The sequence below is a fragment of the Zingiber officinale genome, chromosome 1A (genome assembly GCF_018446385.1).
Source record: "Zingiber officinale cultivar Zhangliang chromosome 1A, Zo_v1.1, whole genome shotgun sequence".
Taxonomy (NCBI): Eukaryota; Viridiplantae; Streptophyta; class Magnoliopsida; order Zingiberales; family Zingiberaceae; genus Zingiber; species Zingiber officinale.
Window position 1 is genome coordinate 73,417,080 of NC_055987.1, and position 14,731 is coordinate 73,431,810.

Consider the following 14,731-nt stretch of genomic DNA (forward strand, 5'->3'; position numbering starts at 1 on the left):
ACACCCAAATACAGTTACTTGTAACAATCTTAGAAAAGCTTGAGTCTCTTGAAGATCGAATTAAACGAATTAAACGAATAGAGTCTAAAACACCAACTACCACTACAATCCTGGATGAAGTAATCAACAGCTTGAACGAAAGAATCAAGACTTTAAACATTTCTGAAAAACCTAAGGAAAACCCATGGAAATTATTAGTTTTTAAAGACCCCTTCAAAACCTTTGAAGAAGAAAAAGCTAAAAAGTAATTATGGCTACTAGACATTCAACTTCAGATCCTCCTGTTACTACAATCACAAGAAGAACAGCAACTGAAGCAGCCCCCCTATTTGAAGATCAAATTCGAAGTTATCGTCAAGGACAACGGAGGAGATATGGTAAATTTCTTGTATTTACTTCAGTAGGTTGCATAGGAATGTTGATTACAGATTGCCGTATAATCCAATTTTGTCCTAAGACATCCCTGGTGCTGTATCTTCATCCTGGAAGAGCGCGAACTCCGTGACTAGCGAGGTAGTCAACTACATTTTCTACTTCATATCAAATCTAACATTAGGTGTGTTGGATAATCGGCCCACTAATCCCCTTGTAATGAGAAGATTAGCATCACCATGCTGCCATCGTGAGCCAAGATAGAGAGCTGCACATTTCTATAAAAATCAGAAATTGTTAACATTGTGTCAGGAATAACATATACCAGTTGACTCCCGTGAGAAAGGTCTATTTCCATGGTGGCAAAAATTGCCTGGTCACCTTGCCATCTATTATCTCGGAACACTACTAAAGCTAGCGTTCCTTCTTCTTGTCGGTGAAGGATTTGAATACGGACCTGAATTACCCCTATATGAATGAATCGCATACCGCTCCTTAGTAGTTGATGAAAACTTTCTGGTTGGATGAAGGCACGATCCACTTGATTTGTAGTAACTAGGATTGCCTCTTCAGAGCGGTGCACATAAACACGATGATTAACATCATCATTACATGAGTGGTATAATACTTCAGCAGGAACTATGGATGTCCGTTCTTGCATAAAAGTCTTAGCTGTATTTGAGGGTCCGTCTGTTGCTCTAGCGTTTGATTATGTGGACTCCTTCCAGTAATTTGTCTAGCTACTCTTTGTCGGGTGCGTTGAGCATTATATCTCCTCCGTTGTCCTTGACGATAACTTCGAATTTGATCTTCAAATAGGGGGGCTGCTTCAGTTGCTGTTCTTCTTGTGATTGTAGTAACAGGAGGATCTGAAGTTGAATGTCTAGTAGCCATAATTACTTTTTAGCTTTTTCTTCTTCAAAGGTTTTGAAGGGGTCTTTAAAAACTAATAATTTCCCTGGGTTTTCCTTAGGTTTTTCAGAAATGTTTAAAGTCTTGATTCTTTCGTTCAAGCTGTTGATTACTTCATCCGGGATTGTAGTGGTAGTTGGTGTTTTAGACTATATTCATTTAATTCGATCTTCAAGAGACTCAAGCTTTTCTAAGATTGTTACAAGTAACTGTATTTGGGTGTTTGCTTGCTTAATTACAACAATTGAACTGGTCAGAGGACCTTTGTATTCCGCAGGCTTACAAAAACCAAGAGCTGGTGATTCAATGTTTTCGGTGGCCGCTAAGGCTTCTTTGTAACTATTTGTTGCTCGAGTGTTTATATAACTCATGTAGAGGTCCAAGCCTCTAATTTTTGTGACACCTTGTCGATCTTAGTAAGTTTTCCTTTTAGGTCTGTAAACACTTTTTCAGCCTGCTCTTCTATAAATTCTTCTACCTGCTTTTTGTTAGAGGCTTGTTTTCTATTGTTTCTTTTGTTAATATCTTAATAGCTTCTTCCAACTTCTGGTTTTGTAATTTGACAGCCTCTAATTCTCCTAACAAAGTTTTGAAATGCTTGATGTGAACTCGACTAGATAAACAGACTTTGTCATAAATGACTGAAAGGTTATGAGCTATTTCTTTTGTTGTTGGCTTTGTTTCTGTGAGATCAAGGTACTCTAGGTTTGAAGTATGTGACTTAGTATACCATTCCTAAATAGCTTCTTCCCATTGTTTAGACATATAATCAACTTTCTAAAAGACGGGCTTCTGGCTATCCACCCTTCTTTCATGTTAAGGCTTCTGGCTATCCACCCTAACGGAATTACTTAGTTTGCAGACGTTCAAGCAATTCCTTTTTCCAGTTAATTATTTGATTAACACTTCAAAAAGTAGACTAGCTTAAGGTTTTATTTTCACAACTGCTTACGGCTTAGAGTATGGTGTAATCTTCTTTAGCTCATGTAGGTGTGCCCTTGGATTTATGGCCTCTTTGCAGTTGTCCAAGTTAAGACCTACCCTTTTGCAATCCAGTTAACCATTATTGGTCGCTTTATCACGGTTTACCTTTTAACTTTAGGGGCTAGCATACTTTGGAGATACTTTCAGAAAGATATCTGTTATTGAAGTATGGGAATAAAGCTCATTAATTTACTAATTATCACAATTACTTCTTACTAGAGAAACCTTGAATAATTTTTGTTACTTAGCCATAAACTAGCTCTGATACCAGAACAATAGCGAAAATGTATTTCTTTAAAACAAACTTAGATAATGTACAAGAGAACTAGTAAAGAACTTACAGGACTAAGCTTGCTCTTAAGGATGCTTTCAGAGTAAGACTTGTAGGATGATTTCCTTTGTGTCTTGCAATGAGGCGTCTATACGACTTATATAGAGATGAGATGATGAGGTGATAAGAACCGGGTGCTCATTGAGCCCCATCGTCATTCTTTACAGCTCACCATATCACTCCTTACAAGATTCTGGATATCTTATCATATCTTATTAAAGCTACTTTATTAAAGTTACTTTATAGTGAACGACTCCCCGAGACTCAATTCACTGTTATTATGGGTCCACCACTATTTTACGGAGGTGTCATGCGGATCTGGTGGATTATCTCTTATAGTTGTACATATGTCTTAAAGAGATTCCTTCGTTGTTCTTGGATAGCTGGTAATCCTTTGCCCCATTGAGTGTCTGGGCCACTACTTTGTTGGTTTCTTCGGAAAAGATATTCCTTGAGCTGGAGGATGTGCTCAAGTTCCCTGTGTGTGTCCAATAATTCTCCACAAGCTTGATATTCAATTTCAACGAGTCTTTCTCCTTTGTCGTGTTCTTCTTTGAAAAAGATGCCTGTTGTGGGGAGGTCACCAATAATTGAGGAGTACTCATCATGGAGCTGATGATATTCTCCAAATGCTGTACTGCAACTGGGCTGGGTCGGCCTTTGACTTGTATGATTGTTGCTTCTATTTAGGCTAGAAGGTTTATCCCCTTCTCTTTGAGTTGCCATGATGATGCTGTAAGAAAACAGACAAGTCGTGATAAAGAGTTAGCAAGAAGGTTATCCTTACCATCTATGTGTTGGAAACAAACAGGTACTCCGAGGCCAGTAATAAAGTCAGTAAAAGAAATCCATCTGACTCTAGACAACTTATTTTGCGCAGACTTATTGAAGAAGCTTATAATCATTTGGCAGTCAGTGCACACCATTAGCTCTTGCTTATCAAGATAATAGATCTTGAAATTGTTCAAGCTGTTCATAACTGCATATATTTCAGCGCCAATGGTTGATTTTATGGGATTAAATTTTCCGCTGGCATATGCATAAATCTTTTTTGCTGTTTTTGGATCAAACTTTTGGGGTTTCCATTTACAAATTTCCCCCATCCTTCCATGCAGCCATCAGATTCTATAATAAAACAATTATTAGGGGGAAGTTCCAAATCAGGGAGTTGAGTAATTAAACCTTTTATCTTATGGATCAAAGTCCAGTCTTGAGAATTCATTCTCTTTTCTCCGGTTGGGCTGGTCTTGGAGTATAATGGGCCTAATATTTTACCCATTTCAGGAATATAACTCCTAACATAATTGAGTAAGCCTAACCAGGATCGAAGGTCTTTTGTTGTTTTTACCTCTTCATCTTTGAAGTCAGCAATTTTTCGAATAAGATGCTCCTGCAGTTTTATTTTTGAATTCCCAATTGAAGCTCCTAGAAATTCTATTGTAGGGCTTCCAATCTTCATTTTGGTAGGACTGAGAATAAGCCCATTCTTCTTGCAAATGTTGAGCATTATACTGAGGTGCTTTTCATGATCTTCACCTGTTTGGGAAAATACAAGAATATCATCAATATAAACAACAATAAATTGTTCCGTACCTTTGAAACAGAAATCCATTTTGTGCTGAAATATGGCCGGAGCATTTTTAAGCCCAAAGGGCATGACAAGTCATTCGTATAACCCATCAGGAACCAGAAAGTGGTCCATTCTATGGATTCTGGGCTCATAGCTACTTGATGGAAGTCACTTTTGAGATCAAACTTCGAATATATTTTGCTTTGTCTGACTCTTTTGATGATGATATTGATTCCAGGGAGACTGTACTGATCTTTGTGCGTATTGTCATTAAGTCTTTTGTAGTTAAAAACTATGCATTCCTTTCCTTTTGTCTCCTTCTTAGTTATCGGGTCAACTGTAGTGCTCGAATATACTATAATGGCTGTTGTCCTGTGGCGGCTTTTGCTTGGTCTGATTACCTTTAGATCTAATAACGCCTTTACATGTCTTCTGAATGAGTCTTGCATTATTGGAGTTACATGCTTGAGAGGCCTATCTTCAATAATCAAGTTGGGATTTTTTATTTCCAAATGGCATTTAACTTGGTTTTGATACCAGAATTTCATAGGATCTTCTCCAATCTGACCTGTTTCAGCAAGTTCTTTTAATAGTCTATTAAAACGTGTACCTTGTAATGGTGCCTCAATAATATGAACTTGTTCCTGAATTTGAATATATTCTTCTTCTTCCAGGCTTAACTCTTCCAGTGCTGGTACTACTGCTATTTCTTGCTGAGTTTTAATAGTAGTAACATTTTTGTAGAATGTTACTTTATTTCTTTCTATCCTTAAGCCACCATACATTGATCTTATAAAGTTGCAGCCGAGTATCATTGAGATATTACCTAATGATAATGGAAAGACATATGTATAAGGAATACGAAATACATGATCATTTATCTTAATACCTCCATTTCTAAGTTTCTTAGTGGCCTTGGTTTGTGAATTTATACCACTGAAGTTTACTACAAAGGTATTGTCTTCAACAGCTTCTTTTGGAATTGTTTGTTGATCAATACAACAAGTTGTTGCTCCTGTGTCAAATATAGCATTGACCTTGAATTTTTCAACCCCAGGTATATCTATTTCAACTGTCATATTATATAGCCCATTCGTTCTTCTTTTGGGATGAGCAACTTCTTCAGCAGAAAATACCTTTTCTTTTTCTTCAATAATGACATTGATCTCTTCCTCAATTGTTGCCTGATCTTTTCGGAGATCATGAATTTCTAATTCCAAAGCATCATTTTTGTACTTTAGTTCTTCAATTTCCGTGTCAAGCTCCATACGCTCAGAAGATATGTTTTTTAATAATGCTTCCTTCTCTTCAGCTAATTCTTGTTGAAGGTTTTCCAATTGTACAACAGCCAATATTTTTAAGGAATCCAATTCTTGTCTTAACTTTGCATTTTCTGCTTCTAACCATACTATATAAGCTTGCTGCTCATGAATAAGTGAAGTTGGGCTGAAAGGAATGTGTTGCTCCTTTTCTACAGGAATTTTGATATCAAAATAATTAAGAGAGCACATACCACATGATGTAAGGGTGCATTTTTCACAATGCATCCGATGATTCTTCATAGAATCTCTTCTGCAACAGTGACATTTAAGAAATTCGAAAGCAACTTCTTGATTCATCTTCCATATGTGGTTGCAGTCATGCTGTTCCTTGGTTACTTTGACCAACGGTTGCCAACCACAGGTTTTCCCAATCATATAACAATTCTTCTGTTCAATGAAAATGCATAGGTACTCATTAGTTAGTATGGAATCAATGTGTACCTGCTGATCTTCTCCTTCTGAAATACTGTAAATAGCATCAGATTGTTCATCCCCTTCCTGTACTGACATAATTTCATAATCTTCAGGGAGCTCCAGTTCTTCAAACATTGCTACCCTTTTCACACTTTTATATTTTTTTGGGCAATCTCTAGCAACGTGTCCTTCCTCTCTGCACAAGAAACATTTGCATTTCTTGTTTCGTATTAAATGCTTCTTCTTTTCTATGCGAGCATGCGAATCATGGGACTTGCCTTTGTAGGTTGTTGATCTTCTTATACCAAATCTTCTGTGAGTATTTTGATAATATCCAGGAATTGGAATTTGATTACAAAAAGATAAGTCTTTGAGAGATCTGTTGAAAGCAACCTTCTTGCATTCTTCTTCTAGGTATTTATAAGTAAATAATATTCTTGGATGTACGCCAATTGTGTTTCCCTGATATTTTTCTTCAAAAGCCATTTTAACTCTTCGGCCAAGATCCTTAGGTAATTTGAACCAGAATTTTTCAGTAAGTTCAGGCCAGTAAAAAGTCTTCCAGTTTTTGCTGCTAAATGCATATAATCATTCATAAAAGGAATTATATCTTTTATTTGTGAGCAAGATAATCGTTCCAAATCACGATAAGCATGGTCTTGCATATCTGTGGATCCTTGGAAAGGATCTTCTAGCATGAAAACTTTTCTAATTTGGGAAATTATATTTTGAGTACCATTTCGTCCTTCGGCAGAATTGACAAGTTCTTGGTATTCTGTGGGAAATGCCATTCTCCATTGTATCCAGGTTAGCCTTTCCGTTTCTCCAAGTAAATTCTCAATAAAATCCGCTTTGTTCTGCGTGTCAGTAAAGTTTTGAAGAGCTACGACATTTTTAGTTATACCTTCCCACCTTAGAAATATGTCCTCCATTTTGCCAAGCTGTGTTGGTAAAGTGAGTAAGACTCCTACTAAAATAAAGTCAAATCACTCTTGGTTTGAACTCATGTGCCCTTATCACTACACCTACAACTTGATGCCCCAAATCTAATTTGTTAGTTAGGTTCAACTCAACTAATAGTCATAAAAAAGAAATGAAAATGTGAAAGTTTAACTTGAAAAAAATTCAGAAGCTTTAACATGACAAAAATTCAGAAGCTTTTAATTATTTCTTCATATAGCTATTTTTGTAGGCTGATTTTGTGAATTACATAATAGATACTTTAGAAGATGTGAGCTCAAGTGTTTTCCCAACTATTGTGGATAAATATTAAGACTTAGGAGTAGGATACTGGCTCATGTCACCAACCTTTTCATTGTGTTTAGGCAAATGCTTTTGCTATTTCTTCTCGATTTGCTGAATTTTAATACATTGATATTAATGATGTCATGCATATCCATTTTTCCATGACATCTTAACAAAAATCAAAGATTTAGATACTGGTCTGATAGTCATGTCACTTGGTTTCTTTATGTATCACTAATTTTATTTTTTTCATTTCATACAATTATAGGAAGCATTCATGCGTTAACATCTATTTATGAACACCTTTACATCCAAGTTTAACTGTGGTATGGACTACGTTGGAATTTTTTTGGTTTATGTTTTATGTTTACTCTTGTTTCATACAACATATGGGTGCTAGTCCAGTAAAGTTCATTACTGGAACACCTTGAGGCATTAGGATTTTTTCTAAAGTTGATGAGTTTTGCAGGAAAGGATTGTTGGTGTAGAGGAAGACAGTATTGTGCTTGATATGCAGGTATTAGTTCAACCAGCTATGGTTCTTGTGATTTAAGATATATGGATGAAGATTACCTATAATTTATGCCATTGGAACATATATTTAGCTTATACACTTGATTTCATCACACAGACTTGCATTATTTTTAGCAAATATTTTCTATAGAGTATGTTTAAAGATTCAACATGCCATCTTTAGAGTTGAAAACAGTTGGGTGCTTATGAATATTGTATATTCTATTTGCTATCTTTATAATGTGTTTATGATCTAGAATTATTTAAACCCACATGGAAAACAAGGGCCACGTAGGATTAAATTCGTTTTACTTTATGTTTATCATAATGATGCAGTTAGGTTTTTTAATTTATAAATTTGGGTATTTAAATTTATTTATTTATTTTTAAAAGTTGTTTAGATTTATTTGGAGTTTTTGCTTTTTTGGGAGCATTGAAGTTTTGATTTTACAAAGAATTGGTCACATTCTTGATTTATAAAATGGGTTATGGTGGGACTAAAGAATGGGGCACACATAGTGGTGGCTGCTTAGGTGAGAGTTGTTTGATCCGACATAAGCACACCAGATCAAGCATCAGAGGGTGCCTGAAAAGCCTCTCCAAGTTTAAGTCACTAGAGGTGTAGTGAGTGATGAAAAATATGCGAGAGAGAGAGAGAGAGAGAGAGAGAGAGAGAGGAGCCCCCATCTATGGTTCATATTTGGATATTTATAGGTGTCAAGGGAAGAGAAACCCTATATCTATGCATTTTTTTTTAAAATTTTTTTGTTGCCTCCTATCGAAAGTTGATGCTTGTTAAATGTCAACTGAGACCTTTTCTCCCGTCTCATAACCCACCACAAACAACAAACAACACAAGGCAATCAGATCTGAACTGTAAAATTAAACTTTAGATTTATGCATTGCTAATCTTTCTTGAAGATTTAGGTGCCTAAGACTTATTGGTCTTTGTCACATTCATTTTTAAGCTTGCTTGGGCTCTGCAGGTTCTTCAGTTTTCATGTGGAAAGAAGTTAAGAATACAAGTTTGCATAACTCGCTTGATTCGGCAGGAAGACTACATTTTCAGGCTTCTCTAGAGACGTGCATATTTTCAAGTGATAGGTTCTAAATTGATGGAGGTTCTAATCTGTGTATAAAAGAGTGCTAATATCATACTACACTAAGAAGCCTATAGTATATAAGGAATTATTTAAACCCACACAGAAGAAATCAAGAAATCATGGTGAAACATCTAGTGTTTTTAAAATCATGTACAATAAAATTCATGTTAATATATGTTGTCATAAACAAATTGTGTTATATAAATCTAGGTTAAAAGTTGAAGTGATGATTTCAACAATTGCTTGGTCAAGGGCAAACAAGTAAGGTTTGGAGCGTTTTCAGCCACTACTGTGGGTGAGAGGGCTTTGACTTTATTCTTGTTGAGGAATAGTGTCATATCAGAGAACACCACGTGATAAAGACAAAAAAAGTTATGATTATCCATGAAGTTGACACTGTTACATTTTACCAAAAACATATTTTCGTAAAGAAATTTTTAAATAAAAGTCTAGCCTTATAAAACATCATGCTTAAATTCATGTCAATATATGTTGTCATAAGCTCATTATTCATTGTATAAATATGATAGGCCTAAAAGATGGTGTTTTGATGATCCATAAAATTAATATTGCTAAAATTTTTCTAGAAATTTATTATGGTTTGGACCTCAGTTGGGAAATGGACTAGAGGTGCTCAGTTTGATAGAAATTCAACTGGCTTGAATGAACTTACTAGTTTAATGTGGTTGTCTTACTTGGAGTTTGGACAATGTGGGTAGAGTTAGGTGGCGTTGACTGAGCTATTTGAGTTTAATCAATGTGGGTTGAGTGGGTTAGAAGGCGAGCAACTTATATGAGGTGGATAGTGTAGGTCCCCGATAGGTCGGCTAGGGAGGGAGGGGAGGGGGGGGGGGGGGGGAATAGTAAGAGAAGACTCCGAGTTTACTTGGGTTGCAACCGGGGAGGCTACTAATCTAAGGAAAACTCTAATAGAAAGATCTCCTTTGTTGAAGGTGAATAAGTCTCGTACAACGTTGAGAGTACAACAGTTAAAAATCGAAACTAGAAAGATTACAGAGTGTGTTGTTCCTCTAAACTTTAAAGATCAGGGCTCTATTGATAATCCACTGGTCGCAACTAGCCGTTTCCTGATATGACACTTTTTAGGTGCCTGCACCTATTTGAATGCCTAGACGTGGTCGACTCAATCCACTCTGCAACGGCTCTTCGTCAACGAATTATTGGTTTTTTTGTGCCTGGACCCGGTCCGGATGCCTGGCTGACGTGAACTCTAGTGTTGATCCTCTTCGACCAATGGTTCACTGATGTGGTGGAACAGTCCAGGCTCGAGGACTCGATCCAGGCACCTCGACTTGATCTGGGCGCTTGGACCTACTCAACTTAGAAGTTGACTTTTGGTTATTCTCTGGCCATCTAGAGTTGAGCTCATTCAAACCTAACTCTGACCTTCTCCTCAAGCAGTCTTTCTCCTCAGTTTCTCGTCGCTCGGAAGCGCCGCGCGCGTCTTCCACAGCTCCTCGTCCATCAGATGCACCGAGTCCGTCGACTCGCTTCTCGTGCCATCCTTTTCGGTCGCTACATATTCTGCTCGATTTTTTGTATTTCTAAGTCCCTGCACACTTAGACACAAGACATCAAAAATGCAGAGCTTAATTTAACTCGGTTAATCATATAAATCAACCTGGAGTACCTACAATCTTCCCCTTTTTAATGTGAATCAACTCAAGTTAAGTAAGAGTTAAAACATATAATAAAACAATATTAATTTGCAATTTAAAAAACATTGTGATCAATTTAGATCAAGAAAAATATTAATACCTCCCTCTTAACTTAATCTCTAATTTCTCTTCTTTGATCACATAAAAAATGTTAGGGAAATACGTAAAAAGTTGGAAAAATATTGAGAAATTTTTCTGGGCGTTTGAATATAATTTTCAGATTATGCCTTTTTATTGAAATTAATTTTTTAAAGTAATAATTTTTATTAATTAATTCTCTATTTATACACAAATATTTTTAAGTTTCGAAAAATACTGAAAATCGGTATCATGGTCAAACAGAAATAGTCGACCAAGATAAAATTTTTCATGACTAACAAATATTTATTTTGACTAGAATATTATTTTTAAACAGAAATGATTATTTTCGAATTTAAATGCTTAAAAAATAGAATTTGTCATCTAGAAATATTGCTGATTTCCTATGTATTCAAAATATAAAGGTCTTTAGCTGAAAAATTATGTTTCTCAAAATCAATCTCCGAATAAATTTTAATTTTTAAAATTCTATTTTTTGATAAAAAATTCATAAAAAAATTAATTACTTGTCGAAAAATTCTGAAAATTTTTATGCTAATAGCTAATCCATTTGTGTATCACATAAAAACATTTCAATAGAAAAACATAAACAACAAATCTACGAGATAATTAATTTTTCTAACAAAGTTAAAATTAAATTAAATTAATATTTAAGCATGCAAATAAAATCAATTTAATAGTTTAGAATATATTTAGGAACCAAAATAAATTTCTACCTATTGGATTTATTAGAAATTTTCTTAAAATATAATTTCTAAACTTTTTTGCAATTTGGCCCCTATGATTCCTAATATATCAATTTAGCTCTTTATAATTTCTAAAATTTGAAATTGGTAAAGAATTTGTGCATGCACCATTCTTTTTCAATAATTCTATTTGTTCTTTTAACTTCCAATTTTCCATTTGAATTTTAAGAAAATGTTCTAATGGGCATGCTTTAGCTAAGTTTATTTTTAATTCATTATTATCTTTTTTTAAATTCTTACATTTAGTTCGTAATTTACATAGAGATCTATATAACATCTGTATTGCTTCATAAAGTTGATTAGGAGGTAAGAGTCATACTTCACTTACCATGTTAGACTCGTAATTCAAAGTTCCCCCTTCATTGATGTTCTTGATGCCCATCTCGGACGAGATTTCGTCTTTTTCTTCTTGGTGACTTGCCATTAGTGCAAGTTCGGGGTACGCTTCACCTTCAGATTCTGATGACGTTTCATCCCATGTAGCTTTCTGGTTCTTATGTTTCGATCGTCTTGATCCTTTATCTTTTTCTTTGCTTTTGAGTTTCGGGTAGTTATCCTTGATGTGCTCTTCTTTTTGACAGTTGTAGCATTTGATTTTCCTCTTTGCTTGTAGAATCTTATTAGTCAATCTCTTATCAAAGTTATTAGACTTAAAGAACTTTGAAAACTTCCTTACCACAAAAGTTGCTTCGTCGTTGTTGAGTGATGTGTCGGAATCTGATTCGTTTTTCTGGTTAGCTTTCAATGCTAAGTTTTGACTTGGCTCCTTTTCTTTTCTTATACCTGGCCATCTCGATTCGTGTAATTCGAAAGTAGAAAATAAATTCTCTAAAGTACATATCTCAAGATACTTGGAGATGTAGGAGTCCACTATAGACATCCATTCTGGTGTTCTCGGAAACACATTTAACACATACCTTAACGAGTCCCGATTTGTTATTGATTCTTCGAGGTTCGTAAGTCCAGTGACCTTTTCCATTCGGAGGTTGTTAAGTTAGTTTCGGAGTAGGTTCTGTCTTGCTAGCTTAGCCTCCGAGGTTCCTTTATGTAGTTCTAGGAATTTCTCCTAGAGTTCCTTGGCAAAGTCGTAGGCTCCGATTCGATTGACTTCTTGCGGCGGTAGAATACTCAGCCGATGAAATTCTGCTTTGCCGTTTGCAACAAAATCAGCTTGCTCCTTGTTCCATAGATGTTCCTCTTTTTCTTCTCCGTGTTGATCTATGAGTGTTACAAAATCATATTTTATTGTTAAAAGAATTTCCAAGTTTGTTTTAAAAAAATACCTCTATTTTTTTTTCCAAATAGCGAAATCCTCATAAAAACTTTGTGGATGCTCTATCTAGCCATCATCTTATTGTTTTAGTTTGCGTTAGTCCTTTCAAAGCGGTTGGATTCTGATACCAATTCTAGGTACCCAGTAGGCTGGCTAGAGGGGATGAATAGCCTGCAATTAAAATTTAACACTTCTCTTGCTATTGAACTTAGCAAGGATAAACACACGTTAATTAAATAAAAATAAATGCATAAAAGGAAAGTAAGAGAAGACTTCGAGTTATTTGGTTTGCAACTGGGGAGGTTGCTAATCCAAGGGAGTGAAAGCTCTAATAGAAAGATCTCCTTTGTTGAAGGCGGAAAAACCTCTTACAGTGTTGAGAGTACAACAGTTAAAAACCGAAACTAGAAAGACTACAAAGTGTGTTGTTGTTCTAAACTTTAAAGACAAGACTCTATTTATAACCCACTAGTCGTAACTATCTATTTGCTGATGTGGCACTTTTCGGACGCTTGGACCCAGTCTGGTGCCTGGACGTGGTCGACTCAATTCACTATGCAGCGGCTCTTCGTCAATGAATTATCGATTTCCGGGCACTTGGACTAGTCCGTGCATTGGGGTTGGTTGACGTGGACTCTAATGCTGATCCTCTTTGACCAACAACTTGCTGACGTGGTGGAATAGTCTAGGCGTCTAGACCTGATCCGAGGACCTGGTGTCCGGGTCTGGGCTCGTGGACCTAGTCAACTCAGAAGTTGACTTTTGTTGATTCTTTGACCATCTTGAGTTGAGCTCATCCGAACCCAACTCCGGCCTTCTCCTCGAGCAGTCTTCCTTGACTGCTCGTCCTTGGAATCTCAACTCACGTTCTTCTCGTCCACCGGCATACTCTTCTGCAGCTCCTCGTCCCTCGAATGCTCCGAGCCCGTCGACTTGCTTCCCGTGCCATCCTTCTCTCTTGCTGTGCCTTCCGCTCGACTTCATATATTTCTAAGTCTTTGCACACTTCGACACATGATATAAAAAACACAGAGCCTAACTTAACTCCGTTGATCATATCTAAATCAACCCGAGGTAGTTACACATAGTTGTTAGATTAGTTTTGGCAGTTTAGTCTAACGAGCAGTTTGGTTGTAGGGCAAGGTAAGGTGCTTTTTTGAGCTAAGTGGTCAAAGTGGATAGGGTTGTAGACAAACTGAATTGAAGTAGGGTCTATGCACCATAGTGATGAAAAATTTATATTGAGCTTCATGGGAAACTATAACTGTTCTTCAAATATTTCCAAGAGAGAGTCCATTGTCCCTTCCACATGGCCTTTACCCTTCTTTTACAAGCCTTGAAATCCATGCTAGATCAATCAAGAGATGCCATGTGGCAAAATCACCTACGTGGATCCAACTTGCTCTTATAAGAGTATGGCTTTGCATCGCTTATTCATCGGTTAAGCTCAGTGTTGTAAATGACGGTAGATAGTGACAGGACGGTTAGTGACCGCTTACCGCCTCGGCCGTCTAGGCAGTGCCTAATCGGTTGAATTTTTATATACTATTTTTATACATAATATTATGAATAGTTATTATTCTTTATGATGTTTATGCATAAATAAGTTTCATACAATACAATACAATTTATATAAAGTACAAATAAATATATAAATGCAACTAATAAGATAATTAATAAAAATTCACCACCATATTAATACTTAAAAAGTAATATTATTACTTTTACTAAAAACATAAGTTTAAAATTTGAAGTTTCAATATAACATGACAAAAAGCTAACAAGGACTAGACTAAACATAACTAATCTTTTAAATTATTTACACATGCACCATCAACTACATTCATAATTCTTTCATGAACGAACTCAAAATCAACATCTTCATTCTCCTCCGATGTATCTAAATCCTTATCAAGTTCTCTAATGGGAATGTTCCTTGTGCTCCTCCTTAATTGTAGCGCTCCATCCGCTCTCGAGGCCCCGCCACCATTCTTCAAGTAACTCCTAAACGCGGCTCGACCTCATCTTCATCATCACATTCAATAAGGCAACCTTGAACTTCACTAGCTTGAGAGGATAGAAGCGAATCTCCGTCCATTTCTCTTTTACTCTTCTTCATTACATTGATATATTTGACATATACAAGTTCATTCAGTCATGTGTCTCGC

The 14,731-nt window shown here is 36.0% G+C and overlaps 1 protein-coding gene across 8 annotated transcripts in view; it reads left to right on the forward strand.

Annotated features, from left to right (window-relative positions):
* LOC122026220 (kinesin heavy chain-like) overlaps positions 1–14,731 on the forward strand; it is a 98,083-nt gene that overhangs the window by 53,400 nt on the left and 29,952 nt on the right. For all 8 annotated transcript variants that reach the window (XM_042584885.1, XM_042584892.1, XM_042584920.1 and 5 more), the window contains one exon: positions 7,620–7,667. In XM_042584885.1, the coding sequence (XP_042440819.1) occupies positions 7,620–7,667 (48 nt within the window). The remainder of the gene's footprint in view (positions 1–7,619; positions 7,668–14,731) is intronic.